Consider the following 20,062-nt stretch of genomic DNA (forward strand, 5'->3'; position numbering starts at 1 on the left):
CCATACATTTAGGTGTCAGACCAGTTTCATACATCGAGGTTTCAGACTATAGTGAGTTCGAAATAGTTGGTTTAAACAGTATCGGACTGAAAGGGTTTTAAACAGTTTTTAATTTATCAGGTTCAGGTGTGGTTGATAGTTTTTGAAATTCGTTTTATGTAGTATAGTATTTGTTTTAATTTTGATAGTGATAGTGTAAACGTCCCAACCCGGTTACACGGTACGAATGGTGGCTTAGCGGTGGGATTTGTCTAGCTTTTCTGTTGAGTATTTAGTGATTGTCTATGACTGTCTGTCCGTCGGGTGGGGACGTTAAATCTGAGGTCCCTCGTTCAGGGAGTACCACGCGTTTTGCACGTTAAAGAACCCTCTACAACAACTCTTTTGAGGGGTCCGTAAGTGGCCTGTTGTGAGGCAAAATTGTTTTTGGCAACCAAATTTTTCAAGTGGTATTCCAAATAGAATATTTGAAATGGTTATCTGGTCAAAATTTGATTTTTGAAAGTTCAGTACTCAGTTGCCTATAGGTACAAATGTGAATTAAAGTAGCATATTTTGAAAATTGAAATTTAACAAACAAAACAGAAAGAATATGCTAGTCGAAAGAGGCTGACAGGTACCCTGGAACTGTGAATAGGATAAGGTATCACTAGGTCTGACGCTTGTCGACATATTGTTGTTGGAAAGCCATTAGTTGGTTATCAGGGTATAACCCACGGTGTACAAACAGTTGCTGGAAGAGGTATTCTGCGGAATGAGTAGAAAAAATCGAGATTAAAAGTAGGACCTTGGTATGGTGTTAGCTAGTGTAAACGTGGACCGTTCTGATTGTGTTTTGATTTATTGAGTACAATATTGTAAACTTATGCGATGACGCATGAAATCGGAGGCGTTGGTAGTGTTACGAATTTACAGTTTAAGAAGGTTATAATATTACTACAGTTATATATTTCCCGATATCTTTATGAGTTTCCCATTTAATCGTTTTAACGTTTAAAACTATATATAAAATCATCCCTTTATCCTTAGTTGCTATCAAACGCTTTACATGTAAATTTTTTGCTAGCGTGCTCTCTTCGAGGTCTGCGTTCGAAGTATGAATAGTAGGTAGCTATTCTGTTCAAGTTGTCATTTGTACCGATGACAGCAGACAGTGAACATCGGAAAGGAAGTAGTTTATAGGTGTTGATATTCGTTTTATGTAGTATAGTATTTGTTTTAATTTTGATAGCGATAGAGTAAACTTGTTATTGGCTTTCGAACTATTGTTCTGCTTTTAAAATCCCAGGAAACTGGTACGAACCCGAGGATAAATATATCTAAACGTCCTCGCCCAGTTACACGTTACAAATGGTGGCTTAGCGGTGGGATTTCTCCAGCATTTTTGTTGAGTATTTAGTGATTGTCTATAATTGTCTGTCCGTCGGATGGGGACGTTAAATCCGAGGTCCCGTGTTCAGGAATTACCACGCTCTGTGCACGTTAAGGAACCCTCTACAACAACTCTTTTGAGGGTCCGTAAGTGGCCTGTTGTGAAGCAAAATTGTTTAAAACCGGTTTTTGGCAACATAATTTTGCAAGTGGTATTCAAAATAGAATATTTGAAATGATAATCTGGTCAAAACTTGATTTTGGAAAGTTCAGTACTCAGTTACTTATAGGTACAAATGTGAATTAAAGTAGGATATTTTTAAAATTGAAACTTAAGTATACAATAGAATGTAATAACGACGCTTTTGTAGCGATATAAACAGAGTCCAATGATTAATTTATTGTGGAAGGAAGAGAAACGACACACAACATGACGTCTTCTCATTTAATAGTATAGATCTATGTAAAACGTAAATAATTCAGATTGTAACTTGTGCCCTTTTGTTCAGTGAATGATTTGTGTGCTCCTGCCAAGCAAGAATGAACTTTTCGGAGAAAAAATCTGATATGGTCTAGCTACTCCGGTCCATTAATAACCATAATATACAAAATCAAACATTGGTTGGAACAGCATTTAATCCATCAATGGTATGATTCCACAGAACATATACATCACCCTGATCGCTTGACTGACACGACACATCAATTGAATAAATTGAATCGTTAAGAAAATTACTTCGTATTTCTCATACTTTGCTTCACGACAATGTTGAACTTACTTAAAGTAACACTTCAAATGGACGCATGCTACAACAGGGAAGTTGTTTTGTATATCTTCTTTAAGCTCAGGGCTGATCTGATATACACGTAAGGTCAGTGAAACAATACAAAAAGTTTCTGCTGAATATTTTGACAATTTTTAAAGGTAACTAACCCCTCACAGATACTTTTCATTTGAAATTGATGATGCAACCTGAGTGTTCCAACCAATGTTTGATTTTGTTTTCTTGAAAATAATCGGCATCACACATTCATGGCTATTTAACTAACTTACATTTACTTACGGACGACAACATTTTGACCTTTTTTATACAATTGATTAACCGCCTTTTTTTCTGTGATTAAGTAAGCGATCATCAGATTGAGATATCTATTGGGTGTCCTTTTGCGACATCGTGTATAGCTAAGCAAAAGCTAAGCAAAAGCAGATGTGCGCGTGTTAATCCCCACCCGTTTATTTTTTCTGGACCAATTCAGACTTGTTTGCTCATGTTTTGGTAGATTTTCTCATAAAGTCATCAGCTCGGATTAGCTTGTTGAGGCTTCATGATAATTCATTTTGTGTTATGTTCAGGGATAACTGAAACTGAATTCATTAGATTTTACATATTTAATGATTATAATGACATTATCTACATAAGACTGTCCTCCACTCTTTTCTATGTTTATTATAAATTGTGGTACCCCGAATGTATTATGATGAGAAACTCCGGTCGTTAACCATGGATTGATATAGCTGTAATAAGAGTAATAGATGTTCAAAAAACCCTTACTGTTTGTCTCTGTGTCGCTTTTGGCTAATATATTTCCTACGTAAAGCCACACCAATTTAATTTCTTGTTCTACGGATTTTTGGACTCCAAAAATTGGGGCGAGCGAGCGATTTGAAAATTTTAATAAAAAAATATTTAATTTGCAAATTTTTGAGGCGAAGCTTGAAAAGTAAAGGCGAGCGATTATAATTTTTTTTTGTAAACATAAAATAGTAGGTTTTGACAATATTAAATCTTGATTTTACACTTGTACTTTCACATTTCTTTAATTTATGAAGTATTTTTTCCTTGTTCACCAAGAAATAATTGAATAATTAGAATTGGTATATGTTTGTGTGCCAATTAATGAGACAATTCTTCATCCAAGTCATAATCAGATTAAGAACAATTTTATAAGTATCCCTTTTATGAGGGCTCAATATAAGTTATAATGTATTTTTTTGTAAATAACACTTTTTAGTACAAAAGGGCTCATATTTTCCCAAAGAACTAAATATCTATCTGGTATTAAATGGTAAAAACATGTCCAAGAATTTTGTGATATTCCTGGACCTTAGCCATGTTTAACACATTTTATTTAATACTATTTAAAAATTAAAGTGGACCCCTCTAGTTATTTAAAATATGATGTATTTCTCCTCTTTTTAAGTAAAAAATTCTAAGTTTTTCAAATGATTTGTTTAGAACCACTATACAAATCCTTGGTATTTCTTTTCTACAACAGTAAAATGATCCCATATGTGCCCTGTCTGAGGGAGGATTGTTCCCAACCCGATTATACCAAATACAGGTCATAGTAACAGGTTGGGCTCAAGTCATGAAACATGGGGTGGTCCCAGGTTTGTGGGATAAACACGTTTTTCTGGGGTCGAAAAAACCCACAAAACTGGGGTAAAAAACTTCGTTCATAGTTTTCACATAAACTGTGAAAAACCGCACCATGTCAGCTGTTGCGGAAATCTTTATCCAACATGAACTTTTGTTTACGTTAAGTTGTTTGCCATGGCAATATTTATTCTTTTGTGCAAGTCTCAGGACAAATGGGCTTCAGAAACCGGAAGTGTCAAAATCAAGTCAATTATCAATAATATCATATCATTTCTTTACTTTCTAGACAAATTGTCTTTCTCCCTTACATTGCCGACTAACATTACTCCATCTTGAACAACAATGCATGAGTAGTATGAAACAAAGCTTTCTATTGGTTGATTAATCTTTTGACTTTTGTTAAATTCTATGGAGGGCATAATTAACAAAACAATACCAAAAACTGTTTTTTCATTTTGTATCGGAGATGCTGAAATTATCTCCCTTTGCAAGAATAAAGAATGACTCAAAATGAACTATATTACTGTGTAAGAACAGAATAATTAAGTGAAGATGTAAATGAAACTATCTTATGATGATTTAAAATATAGTTTCCAACTTACTATATATTTTATAGAATACTTTGCTATTCTTATGGAAGAATTATCGATAGAGCGGACCGTGATAGGTTTGCGTTCGGACAGTACCTGGTCATCCCGAATATGACGACAGTTTCCAAACGGATAACTTCCGTCAGCGTTGGTTCACTGTCTGGTCACTGTTTGATCTCTGTTGGGTTACATTCGGTAGAATCGGGACGCAGTCGTGACAGACTCTGTCGAATTTTACCATGCAAAATATACAAATCGGATTAGAATCGGATTGAGAATGGGATTAACGGGAAAAATTCACTTGGAAACGGTTGCATATCTACGCTTCCTGAACAATATATGATTGTTGTCGAGATTACATATTTTTGTTTACAAATTTTAATTAAAGTTTGAATTTCCATCTACGATTCACAGGATCTTTATCAGGCTTTTGACGAATTTTAATCGGGAATGGTCCGGTCAAGGACGGCAGTAAACATCGTGAATGTGCGACCCCAGCTTAACGGTCAACCAACTGGTGATGGCGTTCTTAAAATTTACGAAAGGATGATTTCAAATTCATCATTTGGAACTCTTAATTTAATAGCTTCCTAGTGAGCAGGAACTCTCTATCTAGAACATCATGATAGGAAATACAAGCACGGGAATATCGAATCAACTGGGAGATATATACCCCGTATGCAGGTGCTGCTCGAATGTTGCTATTCAGAAATGGAAAGTTCATAATTCGAAAGCTGAAATCATTTCTTTTATCGTGAAGTTTTGTTTTCAACTGACCCTCATAGCCAATTTCTAGATGTAAGTCAAGATAAGTTGTCTCAAATTCTTTTGTATTCATCCACGTGAACGTTGTTGCAGTTAATCATGTTTTTCTTTGTCTAGTATGTTCTCCTATTTATTTGTATTGTAGTCCTGTAATATTATGTTGTCATTTTAATGTTATATTTAACTTTGCCATTAAAGTGCGAGGTTTGGCATGCCACAAAACCAGGTTCAACCCACCACTTTTATTCCCCCTTTAAAAGTGTCCTGTACCAAGTCAGGAAGATGGCCATTGTTATAATATTGTTCGTTTCTGTGTGTGTTGCATTTTAACGTTGAATCGTTTGTGTTTTCTCTTATTTGTGAGATATTGAGATCAGATGTGGCACGGTACTTGTCTATCCCAAATTCATGTATTTGGTTTTCTTGTTATATTTGTTATTCTCGTGGTGTTTTGTCTGATGCTTGGTCCGTTTCTGTGTGTGTTACGTTTCGGTGTTATGTCGTTGTTCTCCTCTTATATTTAATGCGTTTCCCTCGGTTTTAGTTTGTTACCCAGATTTTGTTTTTTGTCCCTGGATTTATGAGTTTTGAACAGCGGTATACTACTGTTGCCTTTATTTTGCAGAAGAGAATTGTACATTAAAGATTAATACATATATTGACTCAATTTATTATTTCAGATATACTTAACTGAAATGTAAACATCTCGACTCAAATAGCTTCCATTTGTGATCAGCTGGAGGATAGTGTAGTTATGAACCTTGGAATTATTACATACTATGTAACCAGTTTTTTTTTTTGGGGGGGGGGAGGGGGATAGGTTATAGTTTTTACGCATCATGGATTGGGTTTACAAATACAAATGCATGAATTTCACAAATATTCCATCATAAGTGTGTGAAACTTGGAACATGATTTAGATATCAAAATAGTTCGGAATTGGTTGTCTTTGGTTTTCTCGTAATATAATTTGAACTTGAATATATGGTAAGAATCAACATAAAATATAATTAAAAAGGGTACGTACATGTATCTAAAATTATTTAAAAATTTTAATTAATTAACAGATGAAGTTTGTTTTATAAAGAATGTATTATATAGAGAGTAATTCTTTCACCCATTTGTTTTTCTCTGGCAAATGGGAGATGTTTTATAAAAGCAGGGACCTATGTGTCAGCTGCTTTATACTGCTTATATGTTAGGTATTCAATATGAAATAAAGGATACAATATAAACAATGACAAAGTTACCGACCAAATATCTCAACATGGAAAGCTACATCGAAAGCTTCAACAACACGACACATTTCATCAAAAGTAATGTTAAACTTAGATAACAGAAGGTCCATTAGATTATGTCCAACTGACAGTACTGGTGCCGTTACTCATTACAAGTAGACACTCGGTGATAAATGGAATATATTGAGTAACTTATTGTTACAATCGAGATGCAATTTATTTTAGATAAGAGCAGTATAATATATGTCATTTTTATTTAAAGCAAAAAAAATCATAATGGAGCCCTGAAAACCTGTCACTGGACGAAGTTATGATTAAATAAAACTTTGATTAAAATGTCTTATAGGCAGCAATCATGTATCATAAAAACGAAATTCGCAAAATACCCAATCAACTACAAAGTTTTGATAACATTATTTTTTGAAAGTTTCCGCCATTAAAATGTTAACAAATGAAGTCTCATTTAAAGCACAGTCCGACTAGAAAAGTTTTTTTAGAAAAGTATTTTACATTTTATATACCCTTGAAATTATGAATTCAAATCTTATTTCCTTTATTTTATTGTTTTCTAGTATTTGATTATCACAGTTTTCCCGTTTCCACTGTTGTGTTGAGCCCATGAATTGTGTTGTATTGACAACAACGATTTTATGTAGAGGCAATGATGTCTTTAAAATTGCCAACACTTAATGAATTGCGTCGGCATTACATGTGAAGACGGATTTGTTTACAAGCCTAACCAATGCAGTTAATACGATGTATTCCCTTCATCGGTATTGAAATTCTTTTGAGAAAATCATATGTCTGTGTGATGATAATGGGGGTATACTATGATGACAGAACAAATGCACAACATTTAAAGACATTACATCATAAAATGCACCAATTATGATCTAAAATGTTTATAAGTTTTTTTTGTATGCTTGTGCGACTATCTTTAACTTGTGTCACATTCACTTATTTCGATAAAAAGAAGAAACATCAATTATTATGCTATTGATTTATCGAAAAGTGCACTTTATCATATATAGTCAGAACACGAATAATAGTTTATACACAAAGCAATAAAACGCAATTGTTCATATATAGTCATTTCAAACGCAATTGTTCATATATAGTCATTACAAACGCACTCGTTTACATATATTCAATACAAGAGCTCTTCAGTTTTTATAGACAGTCGTTACAAATGCGCATGTTCATATATAGTCATTTCAACTGTTCTTGATCATATACAGTCACCGCAAACGCACTTGTATACGTATAGTCAATACAAGAACACTTTCATTTTTATACAAAGTCATCACAAACGCGCTTGTTCATATATAATCATTACAACTGCAATTCCTGATATTGTTTTGTTACATACGCACTTGTTAATGTATAGTCATCTCAAATGCACTTGCTCATATATATAGTTGAATACGCACTTGTTGATATAAAGTATTCACAAAGGCACGTGCATTATAATAGTCAATACACAAACACTTTATGACATTTTTAGTCATAATTAACCTCATTGTATCATGTTTATACATAGTCAAAACACAAAAAAAATAATTAATTGCAAACAAAAGTTCAAAAATCAAATTCAAAAACCTAAAACAAAACATATTTGATATTTAGTAGAAACAAAACAAAACAAAAATACTGGTTCATTATGTTTGACTTTGAATTAAAGTAAAAGTTCGGATATGTTTTAAGATGTTTTTTACAAGATGATAACAGCCCCAACCAAAATTTTGATGATAATGCTTTATTAGAACTAGTATAATCATTTTTAGTGTAGAAAGTTAGATAATAAAAACACCGAGCTCTGAGAATTATTAAAACGGAAAGTCCCTAATCAAATGATCAAATGTCAAAACCAAAAACCTCAAACATACCAAATGAATAGACAACAACAGTGATAAACATGATAAATGACGTGACGTTGAAGAGATGAGTTCGTTTTCCGTATGTCATACTTTTGATAAAGAACAATACATAAAAATCTGACAGTTGTTTCTTACATAAAAATGGTATCTATATGATTATTAGTCTTTAGGGAAAATAGATATAAGCAGAATAACATAATATAAAAAAAATGGTGTTCAATAGCGAAATGTTCAGGGTTGAAACAAAAAAGTGCTTGAATTGTGAGAGAAGACAATTGTTACACATGCATATGGTACACATGTTACACATGCATATGGTACACATGTTACACATGCATATGGTACACATGTCATGAAACAATTTCAAAACAACGTTTTACAGAGAATGCACTGATTACTTAGTTTATGATGGCAAAAGTTAAACATAAAAGCATTTTAAAATTTAAATGTCAAGCTTTCAGCTTACAATGAAGTACTGTAGGTTCCTTCTCTTCTTAATAATTTATTATTTTTGTAGCATTCTGCAGTTATACGTCACATGAAATTGTTGTTTAAATGAAAGGTAATCAAAACAAATCTGATAACGTGTTTTCTACCATTTTGACATGTTTACCAATGTTACTAAATGCCTGTCCGATTTTACGCAATGTTGGTTTCAGATTGTGCAACCGGCAAAACTTATTTCTCCATTCTTCTAAAATATTCTTGTTCAGTCTTACCAAATCTCTGTCTGCTTGTCTGTAACAAATCTGTTCCCACGTCTCAAACTCCATTTCAAGTTCGATCAAGAAGTGAAGAGAGCTTTTTCCAATTAATGGGGCCAATCTATCGATGTGTTCTTCCGTTGGTACTATATCCCATTTGTCATCTAAAAGACAAACGACAAAAACTGACATGTAATACACCAATTAAAGTATCACTTCTATTTTGTTTTGCGTTGACTTCGAAACTGTTATTTTGAAATTAAGATTGAATTCAAAAATAGTAGATTGCGGAAGACATTGTACATTTTATTTTGTTTTAACGATTTAAATCTGTCGACATTCGTATTTCCCTGTACTTGCCGAAAATATTGTATCGGTCACTGTGAGCTTATATTCACGAAGACATGACTTCTTTTACACACATTTGATTTGATGACAATCATTTCCTAATGATGTAAGAATATTATTATTTTTACGCTTTCTACTCTTCGTCCTTTTGTTGAAAACTTATCATTATGTCAGTTTGTATGGACTTCCCCTTTTTGGCAAAACACTTAAATAAAGTGATGAAGAAACAAACAACTTCCAAAACACTTAAATAAAACGATGAAGAAACAAACAACTTCCCAAACACTTTAATAAAGTGATGAAGAAACAAACAACTTCCAAAACACTTAAATAAAGCGACGAAGAAACAAACAACTTCCAAAACACTTAAATAAAGTGATGAAAAAACAAACAATTTCCAAAGCACTTAAATAAAGCGATGAAGAAGTAAACAACTTCCAAAACACTCCAATAAAGTGATGAAGAAACAAACAACTTCCAAAACACTTCAATAAAGTGATGACGAAACAAACAACTTCCAAAACACTTAAATAAAGCGATGAAGAAACAAACAACTTCCAAACACTTTAATAAAGTGATGAAGAAACAAACAACTTCCAACACACAGAAATAAAGCGATGAAGAAACAAACAACTTCCAAAACACTTAAATAAAACGATGAAGAAACAAACAACTTCCAAAACACTTGAATAAAGCGATGAAGAAACAAACAACTTCCAAAACACTTAAATAAAACGATGAAGAAACAAACAACTTCCAAAACACTTGAATAAAGTGATGAAGAAACAAACAACTTCCAAAACACTTAAATAAAGTGATGAAGAAACAAACAACTTCAAAAACACTGAAATAAAGCGATGAAGAAACAAACAACTTCCAAAACACTTAAATAAAGTGATGAAGAAACAAACAACTTCAAAAACACTTTAATAAAGTGATAAAGAAACAAACAACTTCAAAAACACTGAAATAAAGCAATGAAGAAACAAACAACTTCCAAAACACTTAAATAAAACGATGAAGAAACAAAAAACATCCAAAACACTTGAATAAAGTGATAAAGAAACAAACAACTTCCAAAAAACTTAAATAAAGTGATGAAGAAACAAACAACTTCAAAAACACTTAAATAGAGTGATGAAGAAACAAACAACTTTCAAAACACTTAAATAAAGTGATGAAGAAACAAACAACTTCAAAAACACTTAAATAAAGTGATGAAGAAACAAACAACTTCATATGAAATATTACTATCGAACAGACATATTGGTCATATGCTAGTGTTTTAGTTAACAGTTGGTATATTCAGTGTTTTCGTTAAGTCATAAGTGAAAATCAAACTGACATTGTTGTTACAAATATAAAAACGGCCAAAAGACAACAATTTAACAAAAAACAAGCATAGAAAAACATAGACTTAACAATGCGAACAACGCCACAAAACGTCTTAATCTCAGTTGCTCAGAAAAGGTTAACATGTCATGCTAAGCTTGTGACACCAGTCGTACAATCCTAGTTCAAACCTGATGATATTTCAATTTCTTACACTTATTTGTTACACTTCTTTAAAAGGAATATTTATACATCTGCACCCGCCTTGTCCCAAGTTTATTATTAACCGTTCTTAATTTAGAAGTATTACAAAGAACATGGTTAATAAAGGCATGTGTACTGTCTTGTTTGTTAAGTCGTAAATGATGATAACACATATCGTGTATGTCGGACATTTAAATTAAGCTAAATCAATATTTGCTCCTGAGACAACCTGTTAACAATCAAAAGAATTATCAGTAAAACAAGACAGACTGTACGTAGACGTGAATATTTCAGATTTTACACTGCATTATTATAATGTCTTAAGAGGTTTCGTGATGAATTTCTATTTTCCGAGAATGCTTTTTTCTATAATTATTACATCAAATATTCGACAAAGTGTGAGAACAGTTTAAAAATGTTAAAAATCTTTATCCTGTTAGTTATGTAAGTTATTGAAAGCTAATACACGTCAATGTATGTTTAAGTTAATGAAAAGAAATATTTAAGAACGCTGTTTTATATTATATATTGTTTTTTTCGATACAACACGATGCGTATATCAAATTAACTTATGTATTTGGTTTCAGATTGTGCGACCGGCAAAACTGATTTCTCCATTCTTCTAAAATATTCTTGTTCAGTCTTACCAAATCTCTGACTGCTTGAATGTGACAAATCTGTTCCCACGTCTCAAACTCCATATCAAGTTCAATCAAGAAGTGAAGAGAACTATTCCCAATTAGTGGGGCCAATCTTGGCAAAATAAACAACTTCCAAAACACTTAAATAAAGTGATGAAGAAACAAACAACTTCAAAAACACTTAAATAAAGTGATGAAGAAACAAACAACTTCCAAAACACAAAAAAAAAATGATGAAGAAACAAACAACTTCAAAAACACTTAAAAAAAGTGATGAAGAAACAAACAACTTCCAAAACACTTAAATAAAGTGATGAAGAAACAAACAACTTCCAAAACACTTTAATAAAACGATGAAGAAACACACAACTTCATATGAAATATTACTATGGAACAAACCTGTTGGTTATATGCTTGTGTTTTATCTAACAGGTATATTCAGTGTTTTTAAGTCATAAGTGAAAATCAAAATGACATTGTTGTTACAAATATAAAAACGACCAAAAGACAACAATTTTACAAAAAACAAGCCTTGAACACCATAGACTAACAATACGAACAACGCCACAAAACTTGTTAATCTCAGTTGCTTAGAAAAGGTAAACATGTCATACTAAGCATGTGACACCAGTTGTACAATCCTAGTTCAAACCTGATGATATTTCAATTTCTTACACTTATTTGTTACACTTCTTTAAAAGGAATATTTATACATCTGCACCGCCTTGTCCCGAGTCTATTATAAACCGTTCTTTATTTAGAATTATTACAAAGAACATGGCTAATAAAGGCATGTTTACTGTCTTGTTTGTTAAGTCGTAAATGATGATAACACATATCGTGTATGTCGGACATTTAAATTAAACTTCTACGTACCTAAATCAATATTTGCTCCTGAGACAACCTGTAAACAATCAAAAGAATTATCAGTAAAACAAGACAGACTGTACGTAGACCTGAATATTTCACATTTTACACTGCATTATCATAATGTTTTAAGAGGATTCGTGATGGAAATGTGTTTTTTGTATCTATTTTCCGAGAATGCTTTTTTCTATAATTATTCCAATTACATCAAATATTCGACAAAGTGTGAGAACATTTAAAATGTTAAATATCTTTATCCTGTTAGTTATGTAAGTTATTGAAAGCTAAAATACGTCAAATATTCGTTTAAGTTAATGAAAAGAAATATTTAAGAACGCTGTTTTATATTATATATTGTTTTTTTCGATACAACACGATGCGTATATCAAATTAACTTATGTATTATCATATTAGTACCTTGCAGATGGTATGAGGATTTTGTATATTTGCATTCTCCGTGGCATTCTTAATGCTTTTAAATGTCAACGAAAATTTGTTCCGACAATTTCTGAGAATTTCAAATTTCAGTTTCTCCGGTTCGTCACTTTGACTTTCTTGGTCACAAACATTTTCCCATTCAGCGTAAGTCAGTCCCAGGTGCGTAGCCAGTTGTCTTATCTCATCTCTGTTGTACAGCAGAGATAATCGACGTAAATGTAGATCTGATGGAATCTCTTTCAAAAACGCTTCAGTTGTAACTGTAACATATATCATAATGTCACTACACAAGTTTTGGATTTGTAATATCTTTGATAGTTGAAAACACATTTCTGGATTTGCCAATTGATAAATGTATGACACTGTGTTATACAACTACGAATTGTTAACGTTTCTTTTTATCCTTGGCTGAGAATGTTTTTCCAAAAAAAAGTTAAAAAAAATAAAATTGGAACTTCAAAGAATGTTGAGATACGCCAGATGCGCGTTCCGTCGACATTAGACACATCAGTGAATACACTCATCTTAAATACAAGGAATATATTTTGTATTTACGCCAGACGCGCTGTTCGTCTACAAAAGACTCATCAGTGATGCTCAAATCAAAAAAGGTTAAAAAGCCAAATACAGTACGAAGATGAAGAGAATTGAGGACCAAAAATTCCTAAAAGTTTTGCCAAATACAGCTAAGGTACTTTATTCCTGAGGTAGACAAGCGTTAGTATTTCAAATATATCAATGATCAGTCTTGTCAGCACAGACGTTCAGATTAAAATAGTGTGAAAGCCAAGCAAGTATAAAGTTGAAAAGCATTGAAGATCCAAAATTCCAAAATGATATGCAGGATACGACTAAAGTACTATATGGCTGGGATAAGACAATCCTAAGTATTTCAAATAATTCATACTTTTAAAAACAGTTATTTTATAAATTTATAAATAAGTATACCATATATTTGATACTCGTGTCAACACCGTAGTGTTGACTACTAGACTGGCGATACCCTCGTGGTAATCAATCGGTTCTTCAGACGATACTTTGATATTATAAATTGATTGATATCCATTCAAGCATTTGTCTATGAATGACACAGTTTCTTAATCTGTTTTCATGTGTTGTTTGTTCTGGTTTGTGTATACTCATTACAATACTATAATTAAAGCCTACATGGTAGTCCTTGGACATAATTTCAAGTGAAACAGTAACATCGTCATGGATGAGATTATACACAGGAAAAAAAGTAAAATCACAAAAAATACAAGTGATGACTATGTTTGCTTCTTACAAATACAAGTGGTAATTATGTCTGCTTCTTACAAAAGAAACTGAAAAAACAGTACCTGGACACTCTGGTTCACATTTGTCGTCTCCCTGAAAAAAACATGCGGATACACGTTGCATTCATAATACAATAGAATTGACATGAAAAGGCTATACAAACAAAAAGATGGTAGATTATTCTCTTCATAAGAAAATACCTAAACCAAGTCAGCAATATGACGTGTGTTATCCATTCGTTTGATGTGTGTAAGTTGTTGATTTTGCCATTTTGCAATTTAATTAGGAACTTTCCGTTTTAAATTTTCGTCGGAGCTCAGTATTTTGGTGATTTTTCGTTTTACTCTAAAAATCAAAGGTGCTGTATCTCCTAAAAATTAACATGTTTTGTCTTTAACTAATTTCCAAACGATGATCTATCACACATTTGTTGTCCAGTAGTAATTTTTTTTCACTTAGCTGTCAAATCCAAAGCTTATTGGATGTCTTTAGCGCATATGCTGCACTACATATTCAAGTTAGGGTGGAAGTTAATACGTCTTAACCTGTTGTATTTCTTTGCATCTGTCATAAGCAAACATTTGTACATGAACTGTTAGTTGGCTTTTCGTCGTTTGACTATATGACCATTGCATTGTTAGTATTATTTTTGACTCATGAGTTTGGGTATCCCTTTGTTATATTTTGTTTATAATTTGACACAAACTTATTCTTTATATACCTTTCCTTGAAACCATGATGTGATTATATTTATGTTATGTTCAATCCCATGTGAAGGACATATCCATATGTTGCTTATGTTTTTTAGTTGGCTGACGTCGATGATACATGGATTATCTGGTGAGTTACAGCAAATTCTTGTAACAAAGGCTGCGTCACTGGTGTGACTGGAGTCGCTGCTTGTTCTGATATACAACTGACTTATTTTTTCTAATGCAGATGTTAAACACGCAATAATGCTGTAAGCCATATCCCTCGAGATCAGTGTGTTTGTTCTAGCATGAACAAGACGGGCAATAATCATGTCATCTTCGCAAGTAATGGACATATCCAAAGAAGGATCTAGAGTGAACACCCCTGACTTGTGGAACAGCATGTCATTCTTGGACTCTCCGTAAGTTTTCACCGCCCATACATATAGACAGTAACTTATAAATCTAAATGATAATGCAGGAGGTATCATCAATGAAGAAGACTGAAAAGCTATGGCAATACTTCTGTTAGCGATGCCAGCTGACTTAAGGTACCCAGTATCATCTTTCGCTCGTACCATACTTGCGATATAATAAAAGTCAGCAGGTATACGGTTGTGGTCTGAATCGTATTTCCTTGGTTCGACCAATATATCGAGATGGGTCATGACATTCAGTAAATAATCTTTATCATTGTAAAATGTCCGATATTTCTTTTTCTTCCAAATTTGTTGGATAACTTGTTTTGAGACCACCCCTTTCTTGCCCATTACATCCCATAACTCTTCTCTTTCTTTGTCTCCTTGACAGAAACTTCTATCAGTAACAATAGACTTAAAAGCATCAATTAAATGGGTTGGAGACAAAATAACATGACGGTTTAATCTGTACTCATCAAAGTATAACACCTTGCCTATGGCGTGTTGAAATTTCAGGAATACTTTTAACTCAGATTCTGTCAAGGATCTTATAGGTTGTAGTAAGTTGATTTTCTGCAAATGCTCCATTGTAATCAGTGGAATATTGCGTTTGATTAGCGATGCAAATTCTAGTTCTAAAGGAATAAAGCATTTTGGAAGAGGTTCACCCCATGTTGGCTGCATCTTCGATTCCCTGATTATGATATTCTTTATTTTTGCCAACTCTGGATCACATTTGTCTTTAGCGTTTACAAATATCTTATCTTTAATAACCAAGTGCTGCATAAATGGTGTTTGTAAAAACATGTGTTTGATTTCTGCGAATATCTCCATTCGTCTCTGTTTAATTTCCTTCTTAAATATATCAAAACGAATATGTTTTCTTCACAAAAGTATATGTATATCGTATATATCAACTACAAATTACTTGATGTGTAAATGGGGAATATTTTATAATATATCATACCATGTAACATTCACATTATTCCAATTGACACACTATTGGTTAAAGCAAACCGAGAATATCAAATATAATTGATTAGATAAAAAGGAGTAAATAAGAACGAAAACGAACAAACATATTACGATTCAGTGGTATAATGCTAATATCAATCTATTACAAACAACTCAGGAAAATGTTTTCTATTACCGGAGCTGTAATGTTCTTAATCCGAGACAAATTGTATAGGAAACTTATACAAACGCATATCTTACAAGAGGCAAAGTATATATAATAAAGCCCTTTATAACTTGCTGTGCGGTGTGAGCCAAGGTTCCGTGTTGGGGACCTATACTAATATTTACCTTTATTAATCGTTACTTGGATGGAGAGTTGTGTCATTGGCACTCATACCCCATCTTTCTTTATCTATATAGTTTAAAAGCAAAAAGAACTTGGAATACTGATAATCTACGGGCAGTGGGTATATAATTCATAGTAACGATGGCTCTTTAATTACACTTTTACACCAAATTTATTGACTTATGTATTGTTTTGTTTTTCAATGGTGTTGATTTGAGCGTAACCTATACACACTTATGCATTGACATATCGAACACAATCAAAACATTATATCATTTAATATACTTACAGGATGTAACTTATCCTTGTGGGTCAGAACAATGATAATTCTAGGAAAACCTTCAACACTCCCTTTACAGTATGTTACAATTGTATTGATCCAAAATAGCAGATAATCTTCAAAATAAACAGAATTAAGTTTGTGTCTATATTTTCCAGACCATATAAGTATTTGGACCTCACGCGTACGGTCCGGTCCGTATACGTATATTCGTATGGTCCGACCATACGCGTACGATCGGACCGTATGAATATACCCGTATGGTCCAGTACGACAGGTGACACTTGCTACAACAAGTAACGTTATATTTTTTACATTTAAAAATGTACATGTTTGCAGTGCATGCATATTCCTTTGCATTTGCATTTTTGTTGTAAAGTCATGTTGCTAATTTCTTAAACAACTGTCCTCTCATAGTATATTTACTCCAGATATCTTCAATTTTAGTGATCATAATTCAATTAATGTGTGACTGATCGACATGCTAAATACAAGAGATTAACAGGGTTGATCAGCGTGTTTTTTAAAATATTTAGAAAATATACAATTGAACTTTTTTATATTAATTTGAGAGTTGAGTTATGTTGATCTGTAATATGCATTTGTATCTAATAAACTTGACCAACTTCTCAATATTATTCAGACCGTACGCGGAGGTTCCGACCGTATGAGTATTTTGAAAAAGTACGCATACGGTTCAGATCGTACGCGTACGGTCCAAATACTCATACAGTCATGAAAATATACACTACTTATACTTATCTTCTATCAACATACAACGCCAATGTTGATTATTGTATAATGGATCAAATTAAAAGGATTTGACAGCATAGTAGACCTTTTCAACAATTGTCTACACCTAAAGTTGAGCACGTCTACGACAGGTAAGATGTGAGGGGTCGTCTCAAAGTAAAAATTGAAAATAATACTTTACATCACTAAGAGATGTAATGCTTAAAATTTATTTGATTGACAATGATATAACTTTCCAAAAGAGTAAAATGGCAAGGATTTTTCTGTACGATGAAAAAAAACCAACAGATATTGTTTTTCTTTCTGATCGACAAAAAACGAATCAAAAATGAAGACGAAGCATAATTTCCACCGTGTGAAGGCTGTACACAGTATCAACATTTTTAGAACTTGGTTCAGGCACACAAAACATGCGACGGGGTTTTACTTATCTAATTAGATAAAAAAAAATACCTTCCTTATGCTGGTCATAGACGAAATTTTAAAAAGAATCGTTAGTACGAAAAAAATTAAAAAAAATTATAAAACCGGCAAAGATTTTTCAAGGAAAAAAGAAACAGCGAAACAATGTCGAAACAAAATATAAATATATAACCAACGATCCTTGATCAACACGGACCCCATTAAACTCTACTGCTAAGCAATTCCCGCTTCTTGCAAGAACCTCAGATCTCATTTTCGAGAACATGGGAATGGGTCTACGATAAAAATGACAGCGTCTATTGTTTTTTCTGAACACGGGCAATTATATGGGACAATCAGTTCGACCATATAATTAGATAACGAGTTTTAAAATTGACGACCGGTTGAGTAGTAATTAGCCAATGTTTACATATAGATTACACATAAAGTGAACTTTCATGATCGCAGAAATAGTTTAAATCGTCACATAAAATATGTCTCAAATACAACAACAAATAACCAGCTTTATTTCTACCGCTAAAGTCGATAAACTGTCAGGCAAAAACACAAATAATGCTGAGGAATCAGCATTTACAGAGAAAACTGGAGATAAACAAAATATCTTAATCCAGCAAAACGTCTCCACTCTTGTCTCTCTAGTTCTTCGGACCATAGTATTTGTATTGAAAACGAACTTGAACCCTGAAAAATGTGCATAAAAAATCTGACCTTACAGAGATAGTCATCGAGATATTTAAATCATTATCCGAAAACTTGAAAAAACAAATTAAAGAAAAGATTTTGTCAAGTCAAGTCAGAAGTCGAGAAATTAAACACCAATTATGATTCGAAAATATCTCACCTACATGACAAATTAAACACTATTGAGTTTGAAAATGGAAATCTCCTCGAAAAAAAGACTAGCCTGCATTCTGATCTTAGAAAAATGAGGGAAGTCGTTGATGAAAACAACAAGAAAGCCACTGAAAGTGTTCGGCTTAGTAACTGGAATGAACAATACTCACGTAAGAAAAATGTGAAAATAAACCACTTACCAGAAAATCGAAATGAAGACCTACCACATTCTCTTCTTATTGAACTAAGGAACCAAGTCAAATTAGACGTCAACCCGTCAAAATTGGTTGCAATGCATAGAATACCAGGGATAGAAGGAAGTCCAAGACCAGTTCTTATAAAATTCTAAGAATGGATACCAAAATTTCACTTCTGCGTAAAAAGAAGGCTATAAACGAAGCACTTAAAGTTAGAATTGGTGATGATATAACAAAACTCAATCAGGGTCTCCTAAATAGATTGTACCAACATAACAATATTATCAGTTCATGGTATTTTAATGGTCATGTATATGGATCAGACGAGGAAGGAACTAGACATCGGTTTGAAATATCTGACAACATAAACAAAAAACTGAAAAAATAAAATGTTTGTATAAAATCACTTGAACCTGCTTTTCATGTTTGTTTGATATTGTCAAGTACCATATGTATTTTTTATATAATTCCTGTTCATCTATAATTATTTTGTTGTCTACAACACCAACTTGAACCTTTGGATGATATTTGTCTCTTTGTCTCTCATACCAATCAACTATTTTTATTTTGTAACTATTTTCCGGAAAATATACGTTTCCTACGTATTTGGTTTAATTTTAAAAATACTCATATTTTCGGTTAGCTGTAAACATACAAATTTAATTATTTACTTCCACAGTTAACTCGTTTTTACACATGATATTTACACTCAAGTAACTGGATAATGGTTGCAATAATGAAGGGTGTCACATACATCAATATCCCTCAATATACAGTATTACCATAATCTAAAACATAGATAATCTTAATCATTTGACAAATTGTGTTTCTCACTTCTGTCTGCACTCGTAAATTGAAAATTAAGTCAAGCTAATAAACTTCTGTCAAGCATATTCTATAGATTAGTCTAGTCAATTTTACTGCGCTTTATTCAATTTTTGTCTGACATTCAGACCAAGTGTTATCCTACTTTTGCTTATTTAATTTGCTTTTGTTTTGTTTTCTACATTTCACATTATAATTACTGCCATACATCTTTGTAATTCAAAAACACAGATTATTGCATGAACACAGACGTTGCTCATTTTTTCAATAGTATTACAGTATCACAAGATAAATGTAATCTG

At 32.6% G+C, this 20,062-nt stretch overlaps 2 protein-coding genes across 2 annotated transcripts in view; both read right to left on the reverse strand.

Moving 5' to 3' along the window:
* Positions 1-8,499: 8,499 nt before the first annotated feature.
* Positions 8,500-15,980, reverse strand: LOC139503192 (uncharacterized). Its single transcript, XM_071292933.1, has 5 exons — positions 14,756-15,980; positions 14,097-14,127; positions 12,736-13,016; positions 12,328-12,355; positions 8,500-9,090 (listed from the first exon to the last, which is right to left on the reverse strand). Exons 1-5 carry the CDS (start codon positions 15,977-15,979, stop codon positions 8,789-8,791), a joined length of 1,866 nt encoding a protein of 621 aa, XP_071149034.1. The 5' UTR covers position 15,980; the 3' UTR covers positions 8,500-8,788.
* Positions 15,981-16,707: 727 nt separating this feature from the next.
* Positions 16,708-20,062, reverse strand: part of LOC139503373 (uncharacterized) — a 56,307-nt gene continuing 52,952 nt past the window's right edge. Inside the window, exon 15 of the mRNA XM_071293142.1 lies at positions 16,708-16,844. Coding sequence (XP_071149243.1) covers positions 16,708-16,844 — 137 coding nt within the window. The remainder of the gene's footprint in view (positions 16,845-20,062) is intronic.

This window comes from Mytilus edulis, chromosome 14, assembly GCF_963676685.1.
Source record: "Mytilus edulis chromosome 14, xbMytEdul2.2, whole genome shotgun sequence".
In the NCBI taxonomy this organism is placed as follows: domain Eukaryota; kingdom Metazoa; phylum Mollusca; class Bivalvia; order Mytilida; family Mytilidae; genus Mytilus; species Mytilus edulis.

Bases quoted from the DNA above. Each gene is read 5' to 3' on its own strand.
- LOC139503192 (XM_071292933.1), bottom strand. From the start codon at position 15,979: ATGGAGATATTCGCAGAAATCAAACACATGTTTTTACAAACACCATTT. The intron at 13,017-14,096 runs GTACTGTTTTTT...TATATGTTACAG, and splicing joins ATGTGAACCAGAGTGTCCAG to TTACAACTGAAGCGTTTTTG. The intron at 12,356-12,735 runs GTACTAATATGA...GATTGTTTACAG, and splicing joins ATCCTCATACCATCTGCAAG to GTTGTCTCAGGAGCAAATAT.